Source organism: Glycine max, chromosome 14, assembly GCF_000004515.6.
Source record: "Glycine max cultivar Williams 82 chromosome 14, Glycine_max_v4.0, whole genome shotgun sequence".
NCBI lineage: Eukaryota > Viridiplantae > Streptophyta > Magnoliopsida > Fabales > Fabaceae > Glycine > Glycine max.
Genome location: NC_038250.2, coordinates 47,706,805 through 47,720,460, shown reverse-complemented (window position 1 = coordinate 47,720,460; position 13,656 = coordinate 47,706,805). Strand labels below are relative to the sequence as shown.

Here is a 13,656-nt window from a genome sequence, read left to right as displayed (position 1 = left end):
TGAAGGTGGGAAAATTGGCCGGGTTCTGAGTGATCTCTTGTCGGCGTTGAGTGTAGTCCGGATGAGCATTCAATTGGTGACGAAGCTCTTCCAGGAAGGTTAAGGATGGAATAGAGAGGATCATGAAGAGGGAAGGGTCCTGTTCTGGAAGTCGCGATAATGCGTCCGCGGCTTGGTTATGATTCTCGGTCCGATATTGAATGATGTAGTCATAGCCCATGAGGCGGGCTAAGTACATGTGCTGCTCTGACATTTGGATGACCTGGGTGAGGAGTTCCTTGAGACTGCGATGGTCAGTAAGGATGGTGAAGCATTGACCAAGAAGGTATTGGCGCCATTTCTTGATTACAGCGGTAATGGCGAACAGCTCGCGGATATACGTTGAGGCGCGGAGGAGCTTAGGGTTGAAGGGTTTGCTGAAAAAAGCAATGGGATGGTTGTTCTGTGAGAGGACTGCACCCATGTCGATGCCAGATGCATCGGTCTCCACAGTGAAAGGAAGCTGAAAATTTGGTAAGAGCAAGGGCTGTTGACAGAGCTGTTTTAAGGTGGTCAAATGCTAATTGCGCCTGAGGTGTCCACTTAAAAGGATCCTTCGTGATGAGCTTGACTAAGGGGCCAGCAATGGTGGCGTACCCCTTGATGAAACGCCGATAGAATCCCGCGAGTCCCAAGAAGCTACGCACGACCCATGTAGACTGAGGCACTGGCCATTGAAGTATGGCTTCCACCTTCGAAGCCATAAGCTCCACTCCTTTTTGAGATACCATATGTCCAAGATATTTGACCTGCATTTGCGCAAAGAAGCATTTGGATAATTTTAAAACAAATTGATTATCGAGGAGGACCTGAAATGTTGTTTACAAGTGTTGAAGATGAGCCTCAAGGGAATTGCTATATATAAGAATGTCGTCAAAGAAGACGATGATGAAATGACGAAGGTATTGTCGGAAGATGTTGTTCGTAGTTGCCTAGAACAAGGATGGTGCATTATAGAGACCAAACGACATTACCTTGAACTCGTAATGACCGTGATGAGTTCTGAAAACTGTTTTGGGAATATCGGGGCCATGCATTCTTATCTGATGGTAACCTTGTAACAGGTCAAGTTTCGAGAAATATTAAGCACCGCCCAGCTCATCCAAGAGCTCGTCTATCGTCGAAATTGGAAACCTGTCTCTGACGATGACTGTGTTGAGGGCTCAATAGTCAATGCAGAACCGCCAGCTGCCATCTTGCTTGCGCATAAGAAGGACTAGCGATGAGAAGGGGCTCGTGCTTGGCTGGATCAATCCCTTTTGAAGCATGGTGTTGACCTAAATTTCAATTTCGTTTTTCTGGTAGTGGGGATAGCGGTAGGGACGCATGTTCACCGGTGTGGATTGAGGGATTAGGTGAATGTGATGATTTGTGTCCCTGACCGGCGGCAGACCCTGAGGCTCCTGAAACAAGGCTGAGAATTTCTGAAGCAAGTCCTGAATAGGCTGAGGGAAAGGTGGAGGAGTTGAGGGAGAAGTATGAGGTTCAGTGAGGACTGTGATATGGAAGTATGAAACAGGTTCCTGTGTGTGGTAAAGACGGCAGAGCTGATGATGATTTAGAAGGCCCAATTTTTCTTCGCTTTCCCCTTTTAACTTCACCAAGCTATTCTGATAAAAGAATTGCATGTACAAGGAGTTGTAATCAGTGAGGATGGGGCCTAATGTTTTAAGCCATTGGACACCTAACACAACATTTGCGCCGACAATGGGTAAAACATAAAGTTCCACAGTGAACTCGATGTCCTGAATGGAAATGGGAACTGCTTCACAAATGGTGGTGCATTCCAGGTGGTGGCCGTTACCCACCATGACTCGTAATGGTAGCGTGGACCGGCAAGGAAGTCCCAGTTTGGTGACAAGCTACTGTTGGACAAAATTATGGGTGCTGCCTCCATCAACGAGGAGCACCAAGTGGAGATCAGTGATGACACCTTCAAAATGCAACGTTTCGGAGGCCAGATGGCCTGCTAACGAGCGAAGGCGTATTTGGGTCGGGTACGGGTTAGGTGCATCAGGTGGGTTGGGTTGTGGGTCATTAGGGTCAATATTAGCTGTTGAGGGTTCCTCTTCTTCAGTGATGAGAAGGAATACGCGAGAGGCGCAGCGGTGGCCTCTGTGATATCGCTCGTCACAGTTGAAGCATAACCCACGCTCACGGCGTAAAGTTATCTCCTCCGATGTCAAGCGCTTCATCACAGGTGGTTGGCGCGGTGGTGCGAGCAACAAAGGTGGAAGAGGGGGTGAGCGAGGGTTGTCACTGGTGTGGCTAGGGTTCGTGCGGATAAGGGATGGTGGTGGGGGCGAAGGACGCGGACGTGGCGGCGGACGGACGTCCGCGAGTTTCTCTTCTTGCAAGCGCGCCAAGCCTGCTGCCTGCACCAAGGTCAAGGGTTGAAGGGCTTGTACCTCACGACGTATCTCCGGGCTAGGAGGTGAATTGAGCGTTGCTGGTCATCCATTAGAACCACGCAAGAGCTCATCCCTCCATATAAAATGAGGCAATGGTGAGCCGATCACGTTCTGGAGTACCATGGTACTCAAAGTATTGATTAATCTTGAAGATCCAGCTGAGAGGTTCGGTTCCATCGAACCGTGGAACCTCTAATTTCATTTTGTGCAGTGTTGCAGGTGCAGGGGTTGGTTGATGTGGGTTTGGGGAAGGCTGAGGGGTGGGGGGGGGGAGATCAAAGAGACGCAGTGAAGAATCTCATCCAATTTCAAGGTGACGGTGTGCATGGTGTCACCCAGGCGGAGGAGGATATCCTCAAGGTTATGGGATGAGTTGTCATGGGAGTGAGGGTCTGTCATGGTAGCACGGACAATGAGAGCACCAAAAAATGTTAGCAACAAAGTATCAGGAGCTAGATTTTGAGGTCTAGCACCTCCAGAGAAAAAGAAAGGAGTAGAACAGGACAGAGGGAGGGAAGCTTTTGTAAAATTCTTATTGCCTTTTGCTTGTTATTACAAGGTTCTTATAGAATTCCTAGTACAGAATGATCCTAGGAATATTACAATAACCAATTCTTGATAAAAGTTGCTCTGCAGGACCAACAATTCCAAGCAAGGCGATCTGGAGAAGATTTGGCAGAAGCTTATGTTTTGGCAGTTTCTCAGGCAAAATCGTGAAGGTAAGTGGGCCTCTTCACCTTTCTCTTGGGCTTCACTTCAGTGTGCACCCCCTCTTTTGTGGTTTCCACCTCCTTAACTGTTGTGTCTTCTTCATCCTCTGTTGGTGTGATGGTGTTTGTATCACTGTGCCAATTGGTTTTTGAAAAGGAATGAAAATTGGTTGGATATGAATCTGAGTTTGATTCTGAAATTGGTTGGATGTTAATCTGGGTTTGATTCTGAAAAGTAATGTTGATAAGTTGTTTATAATTTTTAAAAATTCAATACATACAAAAAATTGTAACCGTTAAAATTAAAATAATTAGTTTTAACATAGTGAAAAATCATTTTTTTGGGTGATATTTTGTGCGAGCTTTTGTGTCACTTTGCATGTATTTTCTTAAAACTTACATTTGAACATTAGTTTTGTACGTATTACAAAAGTACAACATCTCAATCGAGTAAAGGAATTAAAAATTGCACAAATTTATGAATATTTGAAGACTCTGCACTTAATAATAGTCATGGTCCATTCATCAGGATCGTGGTAGTTAGCACGACCATATTCAAATGATAATACTTCTCCTAGAACAACATCAAGGATTTGATAACAACTATGGTAAACTCATGACAGTCGTGGTGATCAATTCATGAGGGTAGTGGTTAACCAAGAGGGTTGTAATCAATCCATAACAGTCAAAGGTTTCAACGCCACTTCCAACAACGACCACGGTGGATTCACCATGGTCGTAATGCACCCTTTCATATAGTTATCTTTAGGAAGCTATATACGTAGGTCTCTATCTTGTAAAATCATTATTCAACTTTATTCTTATCTTTCTACGAATTTGAGAGAACTTTGAAGACTTTTAAGAGTTGAAGAGTGTGGACAATACTACTAAGACTCATTGTGATCATCATTTCTACCTATTGGCATGTCTATATTTACTTTTTATATGATTGCTAGTTATGTTTTGCTCATAAGTGGCTAATTCCTCTAGTCTGAGGTTATTATATGATGTAACTGTCCATTTGTACTCATCTCCTTATCCTTAATGAAATTTCTCATTGTTTTATGTTAATTATTTATCTCCCGGCATTAATGTTTATTTGGAACAAACCATTTTAGTACTCTTGTATAGCGGTGATCATTTGCATGTAATTGGTGGATCTAGGTAGAAAATATTTTTTTTTACCAAATTACATGATCAAATTGTTTGAGTAATTTTCGATAAATTAGTTAATATTTAATCAATCATCTCTAGAATTGATTTTATCCTTTAACTTAAATTGATAGATCCATGATCATTAGGGTATTGATTTAAGGCAAAGAACATCTTTTGACCTTGATCATAGGCTTTAGTTAATTTTTGGAATCGGTAATTAACTCGGACAATGAATTTCATTAGGACTAGGATTGAGAAAATTGGTACCAGTGAGTCATAACCCCTGATCATTTTTATCATCGATTTCTTTTATAAAATCGATGTTAACATCACCATGTTAACATCAATTTTTGAAAAATCGATGTTAACATCACCGCGTTAACATCGATTTTTCAAAAACCGATTGTAACAAAATCAATTTATTTACAAAAATATCACCACTCTTTTGTTAAGATCAGTTTTTATCAAAAACCGATGTTAAAGTAACGATGTTGAAAACATTCTTTCTAGTAGTGTATCTTGTTATATAACCACACTTCTAATACAAGAAAAGCTTTATACAAAGTCAAAAGCATAATGTTGGTTTAAACACTAATGCTACTTGTTGGTATATGCACTAGATATTAAATATTGAAGTTCATTATTAAGAGAACTTATAGGGTGACACTTAAAACAAGGCCACTAGAAATAATAAAATTAGGTCTAACCATAATTGCTACTAATGGGTCAATTCATTAGAATGAATTGTGCCCACTAGGGATGTTACTCTTTTAACCCTAATTTCCTCCTATTAGTATGTATGTGCTACATGAGATATGGTTATACATAACACCCTAATAAGGATTAGGGTTAGTTGTATGATAACTGATGTGCATAAGCATATTCTGTAATTAAGACATATAGGAATTATCAATTTTTTCCTCTTTTATTGCTTCTTTTTGTGTGAATCATTGGAATTTTGGCATCCTTTGAGTTTTTGTGTAGTAGATGCCTAAACTATTAGATTTATATTGTTTTGGTGGTTTTTGTTTTATAGAAACACAGATGAGGGATTATAAGAGAAGTTGAAGCCTAATGATTCTCGCTTAACACACCAGGTTCGCTTAGAGAGTTGTAGCCTAATGATTCTCGGTTAGCACGGGAAAATCCTACTTAGCGTGAGGAAGCTGCTTGGCGAGCCTGAAGTCACGTGAAGATGCACTTAGCACCTAGTGACTTACTCGTGAAAATCACGAAAACTCATATCAGGAGGGTGTTTAAGGGAGAAACGAGGAAAAAAAGGAGGGAACTTCTGTTGGGAATAGCATATAAAACCTAGAGCTTGAAGGAGAATAAGAAGACAATCATTGGGAGCCATTAACTTCCTCCACGCTCATCTTTTTTCCATTCCTCCACATAGTATTATCCTTTTGTATAGTTAAGCCTCTCATTGTCATGAGAGGCTAAACCACCCATTGTTGGGGAGCTTTCCACCAAACTCTCTTGATGTAATAACTCTCATTATCTGTTTAATGTTATTATAATTTTCATTGTATCTTTCTGTGCTTAATCACAAAAATGCCTCAAATTGCTCTTCATAAATCTATTCATTAATTATACAAAAATTGAATATGCATCATCTTGAGTACAGACAAAATCCCTATAGAAGCGATACTTGGACTTACCGTTTTAAATTACCAGTTGGACGAATTAGTGTACTTGCCAATGAGTTAATGTTGTCACATGCCTCATATTGCAGCTAAAATAACAAATACGAGAAACCCTTGTGCAAGCATGGAGAGACATGCTTGTCTAAGTGCAAGCTCTAAAGATGTTGTTCCTTTGCATTGTTCAATGAGAAAGGGTAATTTGTTTAATGTATTCCCTTATTGTTTTGATTTGTGTCATTCACTTGAATATTAATAAGGGGACAAAAATTATTAGTTTTGTTGTGTTGTCCTATGTGTCAAACCTACCACTACTAGTGTCAGCCTAGCCAATGCACGATGGAAGCAAACCCTTCAAAAAACTATTTAGATATTAAAATAATTTGCGTAAGTTTAAACACAACGTCATCTTATCTCGAACTAAATAACATCAAAACCCTTGTAGGTACCCCAACTCAGTCTCTGTTCATGGATCTTCACCGTATAATCAAGTGAGAAAGAACTATATATTTATGAAAACTCATTTCTAAACTGAGAAAATTTTTTGTGGACTTGACTGATGAAAAGATAGTTATTTATTTTCCAATATATGTTGCAAATGTCCATTGTATTGCATGTTGGAGATCCCACATCGACTAGTGATGGTTCAAAATAGTGTATATAAGTGAAAACAACATTCACCTTATTAGCTGATTTTGTAAGTTTGAGTTAAATCCATAAGTCATTTTCTAAAATGGTATTGGAGTCTATCATGATAATATATTGTTGGATTTTTCGTGTCACCTACTATTTGAGATGTCCAATCATCAGAATGAAAGGGTGTGTTGGAAATCCCACATAAAAAACTAATGATCAAGTCAAAAAAATATATAAGTGGAGGCAACCTTTATCTTACAAGTCAATTTTGTAAGGTTAAGTTAAACCCTTAACTCATGTTCTAAAATTATGTGAAATATATTTTACATTTTAATTAAGAAAATCCATTCTAAAGTGAGCAATCTGATTCACTTTGAGGTAGTTGAACTTTTCATTATATTGCATGATCTATATTTTACCACTGCAATTTTAGAAGCTCACTAGCTCTACAAACTCCAAAGGTTGAAAATGGCGGAGAATTTTTTCTTTATTTTAAAAAAAATAAATAAAAATCTGCTCATCAACCAGGGGATGAACCTTACTAGGAGATGCATGTAGTAGCGTGTGGGGGAGGCGGGGTGGGGGCGAATTGCTCCCACAATATTTTTTTATTTTATTGGTAAATTTGCAAGTAAAAAAAAGTTTTCCCAATAAAATAATTAGTATTGCTACCATAAAATATTTTAAAAAAATGAATGTAAAAAATATAAGAAATTAAAAAAGGAAAATAAAGTATTCTAATTTTACTATTTTATCCTCTTATTTTTGGAATGTATTAATCATAAAAAAATCAGAGAAATATTTTTAAAGTATGAAATTGGATAGAGGATAAATATAATTTGTAAAAAACTTTTAGTATTTTAGAATTTTTTTGTCATATAACATTATGTATTTTATAAAAACTTATAATATTTTTTGAAAAAATATTATATATTATTTTTTACTCCCACTAAAAATTTATGAGCCATCACTTATGAGCCCTACCCTTCACACTCACACCCGTCCTAGAGAAAAAAAACGTGACAACAAAATGTCTCCCACAACCACAAGATCTCCTTATTTGCTATGACAATGTGACCATATTTGGGACAATCCCTTGTGAAGGGGCACTGACATTGATCCCTAAACCCACAGCAAAAGTCGAACAAAACTGCTTGTACGTCTGTTTTATTATAAGAGGGTGTATGTCTCTGTATATATATATATATATATATAGTTGAGAGTTGAGATTTATTATTCTCAATCTCTCATCTTTCATATTGATTAACTAGGTACATATACGAGATATATAAGTGTAGTTGTGAAATTCGGATGAATTATTGATGTCAAGGATATAGTGAGTCAGACATGTTAATAATTCGTTCGATTTGATATGATATTTATTAAAAATTTAAAATTATATATGTAATTATTATTATATCTAGGTTGGCATAATTTCAAATACTATGTTAATATTTATAATTTTCTTATATTTTTTTATTACAACATTATTTATGATACTAATTATTGAACGTGGATTAACTTGAAAAAGATTATTTTATCTTAAAAAGTAATTTTGAGTATAAATTTTGAATATGTAATCATACTAAATATTCAAAATAAGAAATTTATCATCTATTATAATTCTATCTAACTCGGCATAATTATCTTCTTAAAAAATACATATAATTTCTAGGAGAAAAGATATTATTTATTATATTTAAATTTCTTTATCTCTCTTATATTTGTAAAGTAGATCGAGTAGAGATGTCCACCTATTTTTATTCGTGTTATAAGGGACTTTGTCACAGGTTCATCTACAATATTTATTTTAACCGAACAACATTCAAAAAATGAAAGTGTCGTATACGCTCGATTTTGTGATAACAACAGAAAACAATTTTTATCGTGGTTTAGATGATGGATTCATTTCTAAAATCATTTTTAAAAAGAAAATGCCATAGATCCATTGCCAACAAGCCTAAATTTGCATGTGCCTACTAAAATGGTAGGTTGCCAAGTGCCAAGTCCAAACTTGCATGTGCCTCTCAATATTCTAAAATGATATGATGAGTTGAGTTGAGTCGGGTCATACTCTCTCTTCCTTTGGAGTGGGACATTAATATGATTTACCGAAAAATGATAAATGCAAATTGAATTGATTAAAAAAATAAAAATCTCTGAGAATTTTTTGAAGTCCTAACTAGGAGGCAATTCAATAAAACAAATCTCTAATTAAGTGGTTTTTTTTGTCTATGTTATCTTAAATGAAAAAAAAAATAGAGATGCGTGAGAGTATTATTAATTATAAATGCCAAATTATGATAGATTCCTTGTTTTTCTCTTTATCACAAAACGAACCGTATATGCCTTCATTTAGGTCGGTTTTAGGCAGTGGCAATGTGGCTTTCAAGCTTCAACCCTAGTGAATTCTTCTTGTTCATTGCATTTGCATGTGACCTATATGCAAGACATGTATGTGACGAAATTATATATCCACAATATCTGCTGCCACATCCCATTGCAAGTCACATATCTGACTTAAAATTTTCGTGAAATGTCTTTGAAAATCAATGAAAACATAGATAAGAAAACAATAGAGATATAAGGTTGGTCAATGGCTCGGAAGGATAAAGGAAGAAGAAAGGAAAAGAAGGTCTAGGGAATAGAAAAAAGTCACATGTTTGAATCTCTTAACTAACATTTCTAACAAAAATTAACAAATTAATATTTTTGCATGTACCCACACTTCTACCTCCTTGCCTTTGGATCAAGAAACCTTAGCTAGATCGGATTTTATTAATGATGTAATAAAGAAAAATATCAACAGTAAGAATTAAGGAGTGAAAGAAAAAAAATCATAGTCACTACAAGTCTTTGCGCATTAGATATTCAAGAGAAAAAAATTGTACGACTCTATGCTAGTATGGTTTATCCGCATGCATTTTGTGGTGTCAAATGCATAATCAATGATCGAGTATGATGAGTGCAACAACTAATTTTCATCTCATCTAATAAAAAAATTCTGAGCATGCACATCAACTCAATCATTCTTCGTTGCTTTTTGAACACACACGAGTATACATTAGGCCATGTATCACTGCTACCAGGATTTGCCAAAGGCTCTAATCTTAATTGCAACAGATTGGGGGCAAGGCTGTTTCTATTAAATTATCAACCAAGCACTTTAATTGTATTCAAGAAACCGAATAGTTAATGACACATACCCTATGTAATCATGTCTATGTGCCAAACTGTGAAGCACATAGAGGATACTATCCTCTTTTGCGCGTGGAAAAGGGGAGGCATATATCTTGCAAATGGAAAATGCCCTCAGATGCTCCTGCTTTTGGTTGCCCAGATAGACAGATACCCTTTCATGTGCTAAGATAATGTTGAGTTTATGATTTCCTTAATTAAAACCCTACCCTACCCAATTTAATAGGGAATGCAATTATAGCACCTGTCACTCGTACTCTTAAACACCAAGCACCACCTAATGCCACCTATCAATGATACAAATTGATACAAGTGATTAAAGATTCAAAGTTACTCTTTTTTTGTATGGATACCAATTCGATTCTTTCTAGAGTCATTAAATTCTTGCCTTAGGCAAATCTCATGGGGAGATCTCTGATACTCAGATTAGTTGAGTAACTATGACCAAATAAAACTATTTATAATTAGTTTTTGAAGATATCTCTCTCTCCCCATTCTAGGACTCTTGCCAATCAACCTAATGATACATAAGCTCTTAACAATTTCTAAGAAGCAAAAAGAGAGATAAAGAAAATTAGAAGAAAAAAAAGAAGAAGCCTAAAGTAGTAGCTAAAAGAAATATGATAATAGGCCTATAAAGTTTGTTGGGCCGTTGGGGATGCATGTGCTGGGGACTGGCCTACTAGATTAGCGGTTGGGAATCCCAACTAGAACCAAAGCATGTGCACTTGATTTAGCACTTGTTCTGTGCCTTTAAGGAAACAACCCTACCATTGTGCTTGTAAACCAAATGATGCTTATAAATAGAGCCCCCCGTATTGCTTTCAACATCACAGCAGAGCAAATTAACTACACATTCCTCTGTTTTGGCTCCCCTGTTAAACCAAGAAACTTCCAATGGCACCCCATGCATCTTCTTTTGCTCTTGTTCTTGTCATTTTTCTCTTTGTTGAAATGCACTTCCACGGTGCCACTGCTGACTATGGCGGCTGGCAGGGTGGTCATGCTACCTTCTATGGTGGTGGTGATGCTTCTGGCACAATGGGTGAGTTTAGCTTCTTTCTTTGCTGGCAATTTTTTTTTTTTTTTTTGGTTTGTATAGAGGATGGAGCCATATTATGGAATGATGTGGTTATTTCAAAAGTTCTTAAATTTTTGTGTAGCCAAATAATTATGAATAACTATCTCCAAACAAAATTATTGGGTATTCAAGACTATTACAAATATGAAACATTGACAAATTAAGACTTTTATTTAATATTATTTTGTCTTCAATTTCTTAGACATCTATTGATCTTGACTATCTTAGTAAATATCTTTTAGGGCAAAATTTCAGTGATTTTACTATTGCTTTCTGATTTGAATTGGAGTTTTACTACTATAACTTATATAACGTAGGTTTGCATTACAAGTTATACCAAGATCAAACTCTAATTCTAGTTAGAGAACCAAGGGATTTAACTCAGTTTTGAGCAATATATATGAGTTATTATAAATTTGTTAGTACCTGCTTTTGATTCCTACGAATAAAATAAAATCTAATTAGAAAATAACACAATAAAACATTTAAAGAACTGTATCTAAGTTTTGTTCTATTTTCTCAGTTCACAGATGGTAAAGTTTACTTAACCCTTTTTGTTTGGTACATGCAGGAGGTGCATGTGGCTATGGGAATTTGTACAGTCAGGGATATGGAACCAACACTGCAGCTCTGAGCACTGCTTTGTTCAACAATGGCTTGAGTTGTGGGGCATGTTATGAAATGAGGTGTGATGATGATCCAAGATGGTGCAAGCCTGGCACCATTGTTGTCACTGCTACAAACTTCTGTCCTCCAAACTTTGCTTTGGCCAACAATAATGGTGGTTGGTGCAACCCTCCTCTGCAACACTTTGATATGGCAGAACCAGCCTTCCTTCAAATTGCTCAGTATAGAGCTGGAATTGTGCCTGTGGCATTTAGAAGGTACGTGAAGCCATAAACATGATAATGTTCTCAAAGCTTAGAGGTTCTATTGATTCCCTTACAGCTATACAATTATGAATTATACTAACTATATTAATTCAAGAGTAAATTTTGAAAAACAATTCTACCCTCATTCAAGACCTAATAAAGATCAAGCACTTGTTTCTTTGTAAATTGTAACTCCCGGCCTATTCATCACCATTGAAAATTGTAGTTGCTTTTACCTAACCTCAATTTCCAGCTTATATGTCCATGAATTTGAGCTTGCGTGAAGGACTTAATCTTCCCACATTATGTTTGTACCCTTGTTTTTTAAGGGTGTTGATAATTAATCAAAACTATATAAATATTAGTTATATTTATTCTTTAAAAAGAATAAAGTGCTGATAAAAATAATCTTAACAATGTGTTTGGATTATGTTGGCAAACTATGGTTTGATTCAACAGAGCTGCAACTCTCTCTTTTTTTCAACTTATACTCAAATCACAGTATGAAACCCAAAATTATGTTAAGAAAATAACTCAATTGTTTTGCTATATTTATGAATGAGAAACTCTGTTTGCATTTTCCAAACTAAGTTTTGAAGTGTTCAAACTGTAATCCATCCATGCACAAAACTTGTAAAACAACTTATATAATGATATTTTCAAGAGATTAATTTAGTGACCAAAATTTTAAAAGAATAACAGAATGACACACTTATGAATCTATGATTCATGCTTATCTTTCAAAATCACATTTCTTCATCATGCTCAAGTTTTCAACTCCCTTTCTCTACTCAAATTACCAGCTACATAACACAATTAATCTCTTTCCTTTTAATGAATAAAATGTCTCATCCATTATGATTAGTTTTCTATAGACTATCAAATTGGAGCACAGACACTAATTCCTTAAATCATCTATTTTAAACTTTTTTTTTTCCTTGTACTTGAAATCCTTAATTATTTGATGATGATAGAATAGGAGATTGCATTTACCTTGTTCTAGTTTCCCACCAACCTACTTACAAAGCTTTTTTTTATCTCTTATTTGGTGATGATGACAGAGTGCCCTGTGTGAAAAAGGGGGGAATAAGGTTCACAATTAATGGCCACTCTTACTTCAACCTGGTTTTGATCACCAACGTCGCGGGTGCAGGGGATGTCCATGCAGTGTCCATCAAAGGGTCCAGAACTAGCTGGCAACCCATGTCAAGAAACTGGGGGCAAAATTGGCAGAGCAACTCCTACCTCAATGGACAAAGCCTCTCTTTTCAAGTCACCGCCAGTGACGGTAGAACTGTCACAAGCTTCAACGTGGCACCATCTGATTGGCAGTTCGGTCAGACCTTCCAAGGGGGTCAGTTTTAGGAGGAAAAGGAAATAGGAATGTTAGCTACACACATTTTATTTTGAAAAAAAAAAATTGTGATGGATTAAAATTTGTTAAAGATTACGAATTTGGGAAGTCTCATATTTAAATAAAAAAAATTATTAAATAAGATGTAAAATTTATTAAAATTGGTAATTTTTAATCAATTTTAATAAATCATATAAAATGTATAAAAAAAAGAAAGTGTCAGAGAGTATTATTATTACCATTTTTAAAAATAATTGTTGATTATTAACTTGTTTTAGTAAATTGAAAATGTAATTCATAAATTATAAAATGTGTTTATATATATTAATGTGGAGATTAGTCGGAAATATATAGTTCCAGACTATATAATAATGTCTCCAAATTTAGACTTTGCAATGTGGGGTAGGTTAATTAAAAAGCTTGTAGGTATTGTTGATGGAAGACTAGCCGAAGAATCTTAAGAGAGGCATTGATTCTTGCAGCTGTGTGATTCTGTAAAGTAGCTGAGGTGATTTATAGCATATGTATTATGGCACATGCTGGGGACTTCACAA

The 13,656-nt window shown here is 36.1% G+C and overlaps 1 protein-coding gene across 1 annotated transcript; it reads left to right on the top strand.

Moving 5' to 3' along the window:
• The first annotated feature begins 10,611 nt into the window (after positions 1-10,611).
• Positions 10,612-13,219, top strand: LOC100816848 (expansin-A8). Its single transcript, XM_003544882.5, has 3 exons — positions 10,612-10,840; positions 11,448-11,760; positions 12,810-13,219. The coding sequence occupies exons 1-3, from the start codon at positions 10,693-10,695 to the stop codon at positions 13,111-13,113; spliced, it is 765 nt and encodes a 254-aa protein (XP_003544930.1). The 5' UTR covers positions 10,612-10,692; the 3' UTR covers positions 13,114-13,219.
• Positions 13,220-13,656: the final 437 nt, after the last annotated feature.